This window comes from Porites lutea, chromosome 5 (assembly GCF_958299795.1).
Source record: "Porites lutea chromosome 5, jaPorLute2.1, whole genome shotgun sequence".
In the NCBI taxonomy this organism is placed as follows: domain Eukaryota; kingdom Metazoa; phylum Cnidaria; class Anthozoa; order Scleractinia; family Poritidae; genus Porites; species Porites lutea.
The window spans coordinates 21,553,960-21,567,321 of NC_133205.1; the positions used below are offsets into that span (position 1 = coordinate 21,553,960).

The 13,362-nt window shown below is 39.7% G+C and overlaps 2 protein-coding genes across 4 annotated transcripts in view; one reads left to right on the top strand and one right to left on the bottom strand.

Annotated features, from left to right (window-relative positions):
• Positions 1–13,362, bottom strand: part of LOC140939250 (aldehyde dehydrogenase 1A1-like) — a 199,714-nt gene that overhangs the window by 107,251 nt on the left and 79,101 nt on the right. The gene's annotated exons all lie outside the window — the stretch shown is intronic.
• LOC140939247 (C3 and PZP-like alpha-2-macroglobulin domain-containing protein 8) overlaps positions 1–13,362 on the top strand; it is a 62,244-nt gene that overhangs the window by 8,201 nt on the left and 40,681 nt on the right. For all 3 annotated transcript variants that reach the window (XM_073388825.1, XM_073388824.1, XM_073388826.1), the window contains exons 8-13: positions 329–368; positions 992–1,079; positions 2,969–3,074; positions 7,221–7,466; positions 8,441–8,650; positions 9,514–9,618. In XM_073388825.1, coding sequence (XP_073244926.1) covers positions 329–368; positions 992–1,079; positions 2,969–3,074; positions 7,221–7,466; positions 8,441–8,650; positions 9,514–9,618 — 795 coding nt within the window. The remainder of the gene's footprint in view (positions 1–328; positions 369–991; positions 1,080–2,968; positions 3,075–7,220; positions 7,467–8,440; positions 8,651–9,513; positions 9,619–13,362) is intronic.

Genomic DNA, 13,362 nt, shown 5'->3' on the forward strand with positions numbered 1-13,362 from the left:
AGCAGAGGCCCTTCGATCTTCCTAGATTAAGATAAGTCGGGAAGAGGAAGACTTATCTAGGAAGATCAAAGGGCCTCTGCTCACAGGGTACTTGCAACATGCATGTAGTGCAGTCTCACAGTCTTTTTCTTTTTCTTTTACTGAAAGTTTGGGAGTGTTATAACTCCATTTATACAGGCTATGAATCATAGTTACCACTGAGTGAAAAGTTCCTCTGTCAGCAGATCACTCACTCTAGTTAAATTTATAGGCAGTTGGAATCCGTCAATGAGTTATAAAATTTTAGCACAAAAAACCTACTTAATTTAAAATGTTGTTCATATTGCAGGGTGAAAAGAAGACATTAGTTTTCAAGGTTGATAAATATGGTAAGTTCTCAATCACAGTATAACCCACAGAGGACTGTTTCTCAGATCCCAATGAACTGTTAACAGGGCTTGAATTCGTGCAGCTTTTCCTTTGTAGGGGGTGGGGGAGGGGGGGGGAAAGTGGACTCTTGCATTTTGCTTGGGCAATTGCTTGCATGTTTTTAGAGTTAAGATCAACTTGCATGGACCCTTGCCTGCTGGGCCAGGGAGCTTTAAAACTCAATAAGGTACTTGCAGCTTAGCAAGAAAGGCTATGAAAGGCCAAGGATGCTACCTAGGTGCCTACAATTTGTCCACGGGCCACCAAAATTTCAGACAAGGAGCCTGCATGGGCGACTAAAAAGTTTTGATTCTTATGCCAACTTCCCAGTCAACTAACGACAAAATTCCCTGCTCATTCTGCATTTTGAAACAAAAATGTAAAACTTTTGGTCATCGGCATAATGTGCTCTTGCCTTTCCTTGGCGAGGGGAACAAACTTTCACTGTGTATGAGCTAGATAATTTTCGTACACCTGACTTTGGTGGTGACCATGGTAATGATGCTGACCTGAGCAGGTCCGAGCCTTATTTGTTGTTGGTGTTTCACTGTGTTATGATGAACATGTATGTTTTGTTCTTCAGTTTTGCCCAAGTTTGAGGTCACCATAACACCTCCATCTTTTGTGGCATATACAGATAGAAGTAACATTACAGCAACTGTTTGTGCCCGGTAAGTTCAGCAAGGCTGTTACATGTAAAATGCAGTAAAATTATTTCCTTCTGCAGAAAAATTTCATAGCTAGTGTGCCTTAAATTCCATGCAAAAGTAATAAGCTATGAGAGCTCGCATCTCAAACCGTTAATAGGATACACTATACACTTAGCAGTTGTGTGTCCTTAGGGTGAATCACATGCAAGCAGGAAAAAAAAATTGCCACTTAAAACAGCAGAAAAATAAGATGGAAATTGCTTTATTCTTATTATTAAATAACAGACTGAGATTTACTCTTTTTCCAAAGTTGAAGTAAATTTTCTTTTATGGATTCCTATTAATAATAAATTGTCATAATTATTCTTGATAAATAACACAGTGAATATTTTTTGGAAATTTTTATGACTCTTACACACTGGCGCGTGGTGCACAGTGCCATTTATTAAAAGAGAACAAAATTTAGCGATGTCAATAATAAATCATGCAGGTTAAAAATGTACCTCTCGATCTGGGCATCACATCAAACGCTGTGGTATCTCCAAAGTACCTGCCATCTTATAGAGTACCTGCTGCCATTCTCTGTTTTTTTTTTATGTAATATCCATGAATGATGCCCAAAGCTCAATTTTTTCTTCAAAGTTGCCTTTTGGCAACCTAAAGTACTATTATAAAATGGTCACCAGGTGTATTAAAATAATATTGGCCACCAGAACAATTTAATAATACAGTTGAACCTCTCTACAATGGCCTTCTTTGGGGACAGACGAAAGTGGCCGTAGTGGAGAGGTGACTGTTATGGGGTGGTAGGGGTGTCATATGACAAAATTTTTTTTAAAGGAGTACAACATGTTTATTGTACTAAGTTCATGCTTACTGTATTCCATTACGTCAGTCCAATCATAAATAATATACAGAGAGATGAGATACACAAAACAACTTGAATAATGTTTTGAATGAAAATGTTAATGTGACAAAATGAACAAGTATCGTAGACAATTTATGCTTACTGCAGCAGTATAAATTAATGGAATACAATCAAAATACGATTCCATGATTAGTCATCAACGTGCCTTATGGATCAATTTTTGTGACCATTCCTGACTTTTTCATCAGTCACTGAAAAGCTGGCCGTTGTTGAGAGGTTATTTTGCCAGTTGACGACACGCTTTATTTAGTGGCCATTTTAAATACCGTTGTAGAGCAGTTCAAGAAAGAGTCAATGTATAGACTGTTCACCGGGACAAAAAAGTTGTCATTTTACAGAGGTTTCCGTTAGTTTGACTGTACAGTACTACATAAAGGTTCAAAGAATCAAAATGGCTGCCAAACTGTCACAATCAAATTTTTAGTAACGCACACAACATTCCAAGACTTAAAGTTAATACCCAGACACCCAGGTAAAAAACGCAAATCATAAAAATGGAGCGTAGATAATACTTCACAGGGAATGAAAGCGTTTAATGTTGACTACAGGTGGGTTTTACTTGGCTGCCTGCGAAAGAATGGTATGGTAAACCTTGGGCGATGCCCAGATTGTATTTCCTCAGGGCTATTTCCAAATTATTTGACAAGCACCCCGCAGCTTTCACATGGCATTAGAAAGTTTAAGAGTCATGTTTACCTCAAATGGCAAACATCAGATTCAATTTGAGAATTTCTCAGAATAGAAACTAGTAGGTAGATAAAAACAGCTCACAACAATTCTAATGGATAAAATTGGCGTGAATCTACTTATTATTTTTGAGTAGAAGTAATAAACAGTTAAAGAAAATTAACTTAGTACAAGTTCACTTTTGAGGTTTGGCATAAACAAGATTCTCAATCTCTCTCACCTCAAATCTCCTCCACCCCAAATCTACTGTATGTGAACCAAAAAACCAACTGGTATCAGCTGTTTTACACCACAGATACACCTATGGACAGCCTGTGAAAGGGAAGGTCAAAGTACTGTTTAAGCTGAAGGTATCATATTGGTACAGACGCTGGGATGCACAAACCACAAAGGAAAAGGAAGTGAGTGTCATGCCATTTAGTGTGTAGAAATATTAAGGTTCCTAATACATGTCACAAGTATCGGACCATAGAAAAGCTAGAATCGGCGACAAAATTGTTGAGGGTAACTATATAATTTATAGAGAACAAAAGAATCCACACCCCTCCCCCTCCCCTTCATTTCAAAGTTGGGGTATTTGTTGTTTTCTATAGGTAGGTTACAACATTGCATGGAGGGGGAGATGGGGGAGGAAAAGCTCTATTTTCCTCTTTGGAAGTCAGTAAAACCTCAGAAAGCCGCTTTAGGGCAAAGTGTCACTTATCTCCAGGATCGATCTTGTTAGCAAAAATTTGCTAGCAAATTGTTTTCGCAATTTTAGCAAAAAAAGATTTAAAGAAAACTGCTATCAGAAAAATAGAGAAGAAATAGCAAATGTCACAAAAATCGCAAAAGTAACGGGAATTTTCCTTGCTAAGTGAAAAGATTGAGTAGCAAATGTAGCAAAAATAGCAAGAATAACATATTTAACGAAATACTACACTTAGAAAGAGAAAAGGTCAAGAAGGGCTTCGAGATGTCCGCAAATTTCGCAAAAATAGCAAAAGTAACAAGAATTTTTCTTCTTATGTGAAAAGATTGAACAACAAATATAGCAAAAAAAGCAAGAACAACAAATTTCACAAAATTCTACACTTGGAAAGAGGAAAGGTCAAGAAGGGCTTCGAGATGTCCGCAAATTTCGCAAAAATCGCAAAAGTAACAAGAATTTTTCATGCTATGTGAAAAGATTGAGCAACAAATATGGCAAACATAGCAAGAACAACAAATTTCACAAAATTCTACACTTGGAAAGAGGAAAGGTCAAGAAGGGCTTCGAGATGTCCGCAAATTTCGCAAAAATCGCAAAAGTAACAAGAATTTTTCATGCTATGTGAAAAGATTGAGCAACAAATATGGCAAAAATAGCAAGAACAACAAGTTTTACAAAATTCGACACTTAGAAAGAGAAAAGGTAAAGAAGGGTTTCGAGATGTCCACAAATTTCGCAAAAATCGCAAAAGTAACAAGAATTTTCCTCCTATGTGAAAAGATTGAAGAACAAATTTGGCAAAAATAGCAAGAATAACAAATTTCACCAAATTCTACACTTAGAAAGAGATTAAAGGTCAAGAAGGGCTTCAAGAAGTCCGCAAATTTTGAAAAAATCGCAAAAGCAAAAAGAATTTTTCACGCTATGTGAAAAGACTGAGCAACAAATATGGCAAAAATAGCAAGAATAACAAATTTCATAAAATTCTACACTTGGAAAGAGGAAAGGTCACGAAGGGCTTCCGTGTAAGTCCGCAAATTTCGCAAAAATCGCAAAAGTAACAAGAAGTTTCCCTTCTATGTGAAAGGATTGAGCAACAAATATGGCAAAAATAGCAAGAATAACAAATTTCACCAAATTCTACACTTGAAAGAGGAAAGGTCAAGAAGGGCTTCCGTAAGTCCGCAAATTTCGCAAAAATCGCAAAAGTAACAAGAATTTTTCACGCTATGTAAAAGATTGAGCAACAAATATGGCAAAAATAGCAAGAATAAAGGGTCAAGAAGGGCTTCGAGATGTCCGCAAATTTCGCAACGTTCTTGTCCAGTAATTCTGTAATGCTTTGCATTTTCGCGAAAATGAAATCATCAGTTACAAACGTGACACTATGTATAATTACTGACAGTAGCAAAATACTGTAATATCAATCTGTGTATGCTTCGTTCTTCCATCAACATACAGCTACAATGCATAGAAAGGAGTGTCGCTCACAGAAGGGGGCAAATTTTCAGCAATAAAAGGGGGTGGTTAACAATCGTCCCAAAATATCAAGAATAGCAGATTGAGGGAAAAGTAAACGGATCATAAGATCCGCACATTATACTTGAATGTTGCGGTGCAATACCCATAGTTTTTTAAACAGGGATTGTCGAAAGTAACAAGAATTTTACTACTATGTGAGACGATTTAGTAACAAATATGGCAAAATGCCACATATTGCGCTAGAGTAACAAGAATATTTGCGGACATTTCGGGGCGCTTCTTGGCTTCTTTCCTTTCAAAGTCTTGAATTTTGTTACATTTGTTATTTTAGCGATTTTTGCGATATTTGTCACGGGTGTTTTTAGCTCGCAAGAAAAATCCTTGTTACTTTTGCGATTTTTGCGATATTTACGGACATTTCGGGCCCTTCTTAACTTTGTAGGCCCCGTTAGGGTGAAATCTGGTGAGCAACACGGCCTTGAAACGGCAACACAAGGCAAATGAAATGGTGACAAATGACACAAAGATGGGTTGAAACTGTGACAGCAATGAAGACAAGCACAAAAGCAATCTTAAAATGTTGACAGGGACATGGCTTCCCCCTCAAAAAGTGAAACAATGGGGTTTGTCTGTCAACACTAAATAATACGCTGAGTGTTATCATCGAAAATGCGTCGATTTGAAAATGCTCATGACGGTGGATCAAAAAGAAAATGCATACATATCGTAGTAGTGTGGACGGTCAAAAATGTATCAAAATGAAAACGATGACCAAAACTATCGCAGGTGCATGTGTTGGTAGCATGCGTATAGAGTTCAGCCTACATCACAACGTGCAGTTCTACTGTTTTCAAATGTGTTAGTGTGGACAGTCAAAAACATGTCAAAAGGGTAGTGTCGACATGAAGCGATCAATGCCTTTTCAATGACAATGAAAACAGATACCTTTGAAAACGTGTTAGTGTGGTCAGGGGGCCTCTTTAGACCAGGTACATGTGTATATACCCACTTCAAAAGGGCCCAGAAAACGAGTCGAGATGAGGGGTAAAGAAGAAACTCTCAGTAAATTTAAGGTGGCTCAACAGGATGCCTGAGTTTGGGCATTAACCTCACCAGCACTCTTGTGACCTATTCAACTGTGGTCACATTTCTTGGCTTTACATGGTAGGTTTTTTTAGGAAATTTGCAACTTTGGTTATGCTCACAAATAACAAAAATCCTCACTTGTGGTGTCGCATTGCAGACTTTTGACTTCCCCTAACCTTTTGGCTTTGCTTTTGTCTTGCCATCATATTCCATTGGAGCATTGGGGAGACTAGAGACTCTTCCGCTGGTAGGCTCAATTTCCACCGCTCTCTCGCATGGGCTCATTTCCTGAACAGTGACTGGTAATTGAGCTTATTCCACTGGTAATAAGGCAATAAGAAAAGATTTGTCTTATTTGTGAGCATAACTCAAAGTTGCAAATTACTAGCGTGCGAAAATATCCGTTTCTCCTCGCTCTTCGCTGCTGGGGACATTTCAGGAGGAGAATGTTCCTCCACACGAAACGTCCCCATGCAGTGGCAAAGAGCGAGGAGAAATGGATGTTTTTGCAGGCTAGCAAATTACCGGCTCCAGGGCTGGGTCCCCCTTATTATGCCATGTTGTTGTTCTGTTTGTTTTGATTGTGTCTTATTTTTCGGGATGACTTTTCATGGGGATCTTAAAAGCGGAATAGGGACAAATCTCATGTTGCTTTGGTACCACTTTTCTTCTTACTGAGGAAGTTGGAAGAGTTCTACAAATGATACACTTAAATTTAAGTTTGTGCCATAAATTACTGGATTGGATCTGAGTTGTGTTTTTCCTAAGTTTAAATGTTGGTTTCACAGTTGTTTTTTCATTGTTTTACAGTTAGGCAATAAATAGGCCAGCTGGAACATGCCCCTTGTTTAGGATTCTTTAAGACGGAACCCATCAGGAAAGCGAGTAATTTTCATTTTCATTGGACAAAAACCTTGTACCAGAATAATTTAAACGACATCACATTCTTTTTCACGTTTTTCAAGTGCTATAGAATGATATAATTTGTTATCTGTAATAACACTGTTGGCAATTTCTTATGGGAGCTCAAGAAACTGAATTTCAAATTTCATAGAAATTGTGTAAACGCAGGTAAAATTTCATGCGTAAGATTTCATTTTGGCACTTTGTGAAATTTGAATTAAATTTATTTTTCAGGCTCCCACAAGAAATTTTCTTTGGTGTTATTACATATAACTAATTTCATCTTTGCTGCAAAGTATTCTGGTACAAGCTTTTTGTCCACTGGAAATTAGAATTACTGAATTTCCTGATGGCTTCCGTCTTAATATGTATTTCTTTGTTTTAGATTAGTGGCTGCACTGAAGTCTCAGTCAGTCCAGGCGGACTGTTTCGCATTGGAAAAGGAAATGGCTACCCATACTATTTGTCTAATGCTAAAGTTGTCATAAATGCGACTGTGACAGAGACGGCAACTGGAGTAGCCCTAAATGCTACAGAAACAGAAACACAGGTTGTCAGAGAAACTACAAACGTGGAGTTCCTTTCTACTACCCCCACTAGTTTCAAACCAGGCATGGCATTTACTGGGCAGGTAAAAAATGTTTACTTTTTGTGAGTTATCTGAAAAAGAGCTGCAAGGGCTCGATACTACAATGCCTCCTTTCTAAAGGTGGTCCTTTATGGTTGGTGCTCGTGCATCAAGTTTGCTAGCATAGGCCCGCCCAAATTTTTCATGTTCTAGGAGTGAAAATCTTGAAAATTGAATTACACATGCATAATGTTTCATCATGCATAGAAAGTTGTGCCTGATAGCCTGGTCCTTGTGGATTTTGCCATGAGGCTAGTGAATTCTGTTCTTTACTTGTTTGACTGACAAGTAACGTTCTTTGGGGAATTCAAGTTACACAAGTACTTCGAGGCAAACTTAAAATTCCTAATAAATTCATGTGGACCGGAAGCCCATTTTCAAGTTCATCAGACAGAGTGTACTCTATAAAAGCTAGTATCATACTATGAAAATTTTGAATGAGTAGAAACAAGTATTATCATATATTAAGTGACCGCGGCCACCTTTTTGCCGTCCCAACAAGAGTTTTCCCATTGTCGTCACCTCTATTAAGCGGCCATCAAGCACTTTACAGACTAAGTTTTCCTTTAATTTATGATGAAACAAGACAGCCCGAGACAGAAGGTGACGACCGATTGTGTACCAGTAATGCTGCCCCCGTCGCGTGTTTGTTGTAAAATAATGCAATGTTTCTGCTGAAGATTATGCTAATTTATGATCCGGTCTATGACAAACCTCTATTGAGCGGCCGGCCAACCTCCATCAAGTGGCCACTTGCCGGCACCCCGAGGGTCCCTGCTTAATGGAGGTTCAACTGTATTTACAACGAATTTTATGGTATAATTAATTAATAGATATTATTAATTAATTAATTAGTTATTAATCGTGCTCGTCAAAAATTTCTTTGGGCTACTCTAACTGACTTTCGGGCTGGTACATGCTAACTACAGCTTGCAATTCACTGATTTTCTTGGCATCATGATGTTTACCTCATGCAGTTGAAAGCCACTCTGATTGATGGCAGCCCACTCAAGGGGAGGTCAATTGAACTCATTGTTAAAATTCCTAAAGAGAGACCACGTTGGTACTGGGGCTATTCACAACAAGAAGTGTTCCGAAAGAAATATACTATTCCAGAAAATGGAGTCATCAATTTTGTGGTTCCTGGTAAAACAATTTCACAGAAGGCAAGATCCCTGACGCTGGAGGTATTCCTTTTAATTTTAGCTATTTGTTAGTATTAATTAAAAAGAAATAAAGTCGAACACCAATGCAATCCATGGTCAGCATTGAGATAACATTACCTTTTGTTGTTCTTTTATAAGAGATGTAGGGTTTGCATACTAAATTATTATCCCCTTTAAGGTGGCTCGATATAGTTTTTCAGGGTCAATACCTCCCAAGTTTGAGCATAAACTACGTCGCCATAAACAAAGATATGGTAAAACTGCCACCACAGTTGTAAAAGATTGAAAAAGATTGATTTTTAATTTTTAAAGATTGATTTTTAAAAAGATTGAAACTACTATGAGGGGGAAATGCATTTCAAAAGCTCTTCGTCTTCTACAGATAACGGCCAAACATCAAGATTGTCCATTTTTTACTGTGTTTCTAACCATCAAAAATTCATCCCAAAATATCTCGAAAACGCTCTCACAGATTTCGCTTAAACTTCACGAATATCGAGGCCGCTATTGGAGGAAAACGCTCACGTGAACGATTTTGGAAGAACAGTTCCCAGTGCCGAGAAATACTGCTCCAAGTAAAATAGGTAACAACGTCATTTCGTTGCCATGACAACTCCGATGTTATTGCAACCCTGGTCTTAGCAAATTTTTATCTTTATCTAATAAAACTGTGGTGGCAATTTTTCCAAATCTTTGTTTATGGCAACGTAGTTTATGCTCAAACTTGGGAGGTATTGACCTTGAAAAACTGTATCGAGCCACCTTAGTCCCAAAAGTGACTAACATCAATTTTATCCTTGCAACATCAGTACATGATCAAAAGATTAGATTATAAAGAAAAAATTGAAAAAATGTTATTTTGATGTGGTTATTCTTATTGGTAGGCAATTTACAATGGTAAACTTGCAAGTAGATATAACGTAGGACAGCGTTGGTTTTCTCCAAGTAACAGTTATATTGAAATGGAAAAGATCACCGCTCCACTGAAAGTGAGTAAACTTTTGCAATAAATCGTGAATTTACTTGTTGTTATTTTGTGCTGAACCTGGGCTACTTACCATTTACATAGCTAAAACCGTTAATTCCGTTTGGAAAATCAAATGGTTCGTGCCTTTCCTCTTGAGTAGCTTCAGAAAATATGGGCTGTGATCCCGGGGGTACTGTTCAAAGTTTATGGGGGGCTGGGGGGGAGTCCCTTTTGTATGCCGTTTTTCACAGGAAAGGTACCTTTTTCGTATACCATCTCCTGACAAAATATGGTAGCCCTTTCACTTAACTTACTGAGAACTTTGCATCCTTAACTGCTGAAAATACAGTCTTAAAATTGTGAATAAGTCACTAAAATGGGAGAATTTTTCGACTTTTTCAGAGCCATAAAATCCTTCTGTTTGCCTTTTTAGGTCGCTTTTACAGACCGAAGTGACAGATTTCCCGTGACTCGTCCCCAGTTGTCTCTCGTTATTAGTAATTGGCGTGGAAGACTAGAACGGGCTCTTAAACGAAGGGGATGACGGGAAGGAAGAAGGGAGAAGCGGTGTCTCCCCTCCTCTCGCCATTTCATCTTCCCGGCGCGCATAACCCAAGCGCTTCCCTAGTAAATAATTAATGAGGAGAGATAACTTAGAGACGACTGGGGACGAGTCAGAGATTTCCGTACCCTTTTATATACTTTAACAAGTTAAATCCCAACCCTTTCATATACCTGAAGCCTGAAAAAGGTACCCCTTTCGGGCAGAACCTCCCCGTCTAGGTGATGCAATTTTCTACAATCTTTAGTAGATCGGGATATACATTGTAGTGGGCCGATCTCCCACCAAGTCAGATTTTACAGGGCTTTTTGTTTATGTACAAGATCTCCAGCCGGGTGGTTTGTGTAATTAATGGTAACCCCTGCATTCTATGCATACTACTAGGGACTTCACGATCCGACGACGCGATGGTAACGAGAACGTCAAAACAAACAAACAAACAATAGGTTTAGAAGGCAAAACAACAACTTTGCAAGTGCATCACACTTTTTTGTACATTTCTTTGCCCTTTTTACACGACCACGATGTGAAATTAGCCTGCGTAGCAGGCGCTTGGAAGTAGTGGGCGAAAGAGAGAACGGGCGCGCGCGAGGGAGACACGCGAGGGGCTAATTTGAAATTTCCTAATTGGACGTTTCATGGAGAACGTAAACAAGCGACGACGAAATTTTATTTCTCTTAATTAACTTGGATAGGGATCCGAGGAATTCAACTCCAGGAGGGTTCGCCTACTTTTGATAAAGTAAATGGGTAGGAATAATCACGATAAAGACTGGAAACCGCGTAACTGTAACCGCGCCGGCTATGGCTGCACGTCTATTTTCAAGCTGCTAAATTATCTCACTTTTTTCTGCTCATCTCAAACGCTGTGTTCCTCCCAAGTTATAGTTCCGTATTCTCAAGTCTTCAGTGAAGTTTTCAACGTGATCTCTCTCCTTTCTATCGTCGATAAGTTGTGCCAGCTTGAATATCGATACCTGTGACTGCGACAACTTCCAAGATGGCTGCCCTGACGAAACGAATTTATTCGTCTGTTTTCCTCATGTCGCTAAGACCCAATGGGCGCCCTCGAATTGAAGCGACTCTATACAATACTTTGAAGTCCATCAATATCCTTAGGGCTACGAGAGGGCAGAGTAAAACATCGAGCTGCCATGTTATCTTCGCAACGTATTCACACGCTCATCACTACCCATCAACGCGTACAATCAGCCAAATATGGAGCTGGGCATTTAGCGACGAACTGTATAAACATCCCTACAGGGACTAAGATTACCTCCAAGGTACCTAAGTTCTTAATAACTAATGCCTGCCATGTCTCAAATAAAGTTGACGAGTTGCACGGAGTCGTCGAAATGAATAATGCGACCGTGGCCATTGTAACCGAGTCCTGGCTGACGGACAGTGTACCATCAACTGCTATTAGCATTGGCAAGTCTTTTAATGTGTTTCGCAAAGACAGACCTACTCCAGGCGGCGGTGTGTTGGCTTATGTCCACAGCTCTATTCCAACTATACGCCTAGAGAATATCGAAGCCAGTGACAAAGAGGTTCTGTGGTTACTTCATACGCCACCTCGGATTTCAAGACCTTTCAGTTGCATAATTACGGCTGCTTTATATTTTCCGCCAGAGAAAACGTGTACCGAAGAGAGAGAATTGATTGATCACATCACTGAGCGCTTAGACAACTTGCTGATAGAGAGACCTTCGGCGGGTATTATAATTACCGGGGACTTTAACCAGCTCAACCCGCGTCAACTATGCCAAAGATTCAGCCTACGCAAATTAGTCAAAATGCCTACACGTGGACAGAATATTCTAGATCAATTTCTTTCGAATATGGGTGAGCTATATTGTGAAGCACAACTTCTACCACCGCTTGGTCGATCTGATCATCAGTGCGTCCTATTCTCTCCTTTAAACCAGCAGCGGCATGGGAAAGCAATATCTAGATCTGTAAGGACGTTTAAGCCTGATAATCTACGTTCTTTAGGGCTTAAACTTAATTTGGAAAGCTGGAGTGCTGTTTACGAAGCATCTGATGTTGATGAAAAAGTTGAGGCATTCAATAGCATAATAATTAATTCTCTTGACACCTGTACTCCCCTGCGTCACGTGCGTTTGCATCCTAGTGACAGGGAGTGGATGACGCCGCATATTAAAGATCAGATACGTGCTAGACAAAAGGCTTGGGTTAAAGGTGACAAGGAAAAATATCAACAATAGCGTGAAATGGTAGCAGCCCTTATATCTAGTGCTAAGCGTAAATTTTATGAAAGGATGGCCAGCGATCTCCGTTATACGAATCCAAGCAAGTGGTTTAAATATATCTACTCGCTCTGTGGTGCCCAGCAGTTATCAAAAACCCCAACTGCGCCTAACAAGGCTGAACTACAGAAAACAGCGGACCTTCTGCTTGATGCTTTTGTTGCTCCTTGGAAGGACCGAGAGCCAACCGCACTGTCGGTCAGCGAGGTTGCCAATGAATTGGACGACAGACCTCCACCTGTTCCAAACATTGGGCAAGTCAAAGCCATACTCAAACATGTGAATCCGAGGAAAGCAACAGGTGTTGACGGTGTGCCTGCGTGGCTCCTTAAACGGTTTCACGAAGAACTGGCACCTGTTGTACACGACATTATTTGTGCCAGTATAGTACAGTCCAAGTATCCTACTAGTTACAAGCATGCTCTTGTCAGCCCGGTACCCAAGGTTGATAATCCGACGGATATAAACAATGACTTTAGGCAGATTTCAGTTTTGCCACAAGTCGCCAAGGTACTGGAGAGGATCCAGCTTAAGCTAAACCTAAAGGACCTAAGTCTTAATGCTTCCCAACACGCTTTTACGGCGGACAGATCTACTATGACTGCGCTTGCCAGCATCACACAAGACTGGTATAACGCTACAGATTCTGGTAGTCTATATAATGGCGTGCATGTGGTCTTTGTAGACTTCCGAAAAGCCTTCGATCTGGTGGATCATGGCGTTCTGTTGACTAAACTCGCTGGCATGGGCATCACCAAGAGCTTTTGGAAATGGACACAGAGCTACCTATCAGGCAGAACACAGCAGGTTAAGCTCCCGGGAGTCCTCTCCAGACATGGTGAGGTGATTGCTGGTGTACCCCAGGGCGGTGTCATTTCTCCTACACTTTTTAATGTGCATGTCAACGATATTGAGGACTGCATCCCCAGGGGAA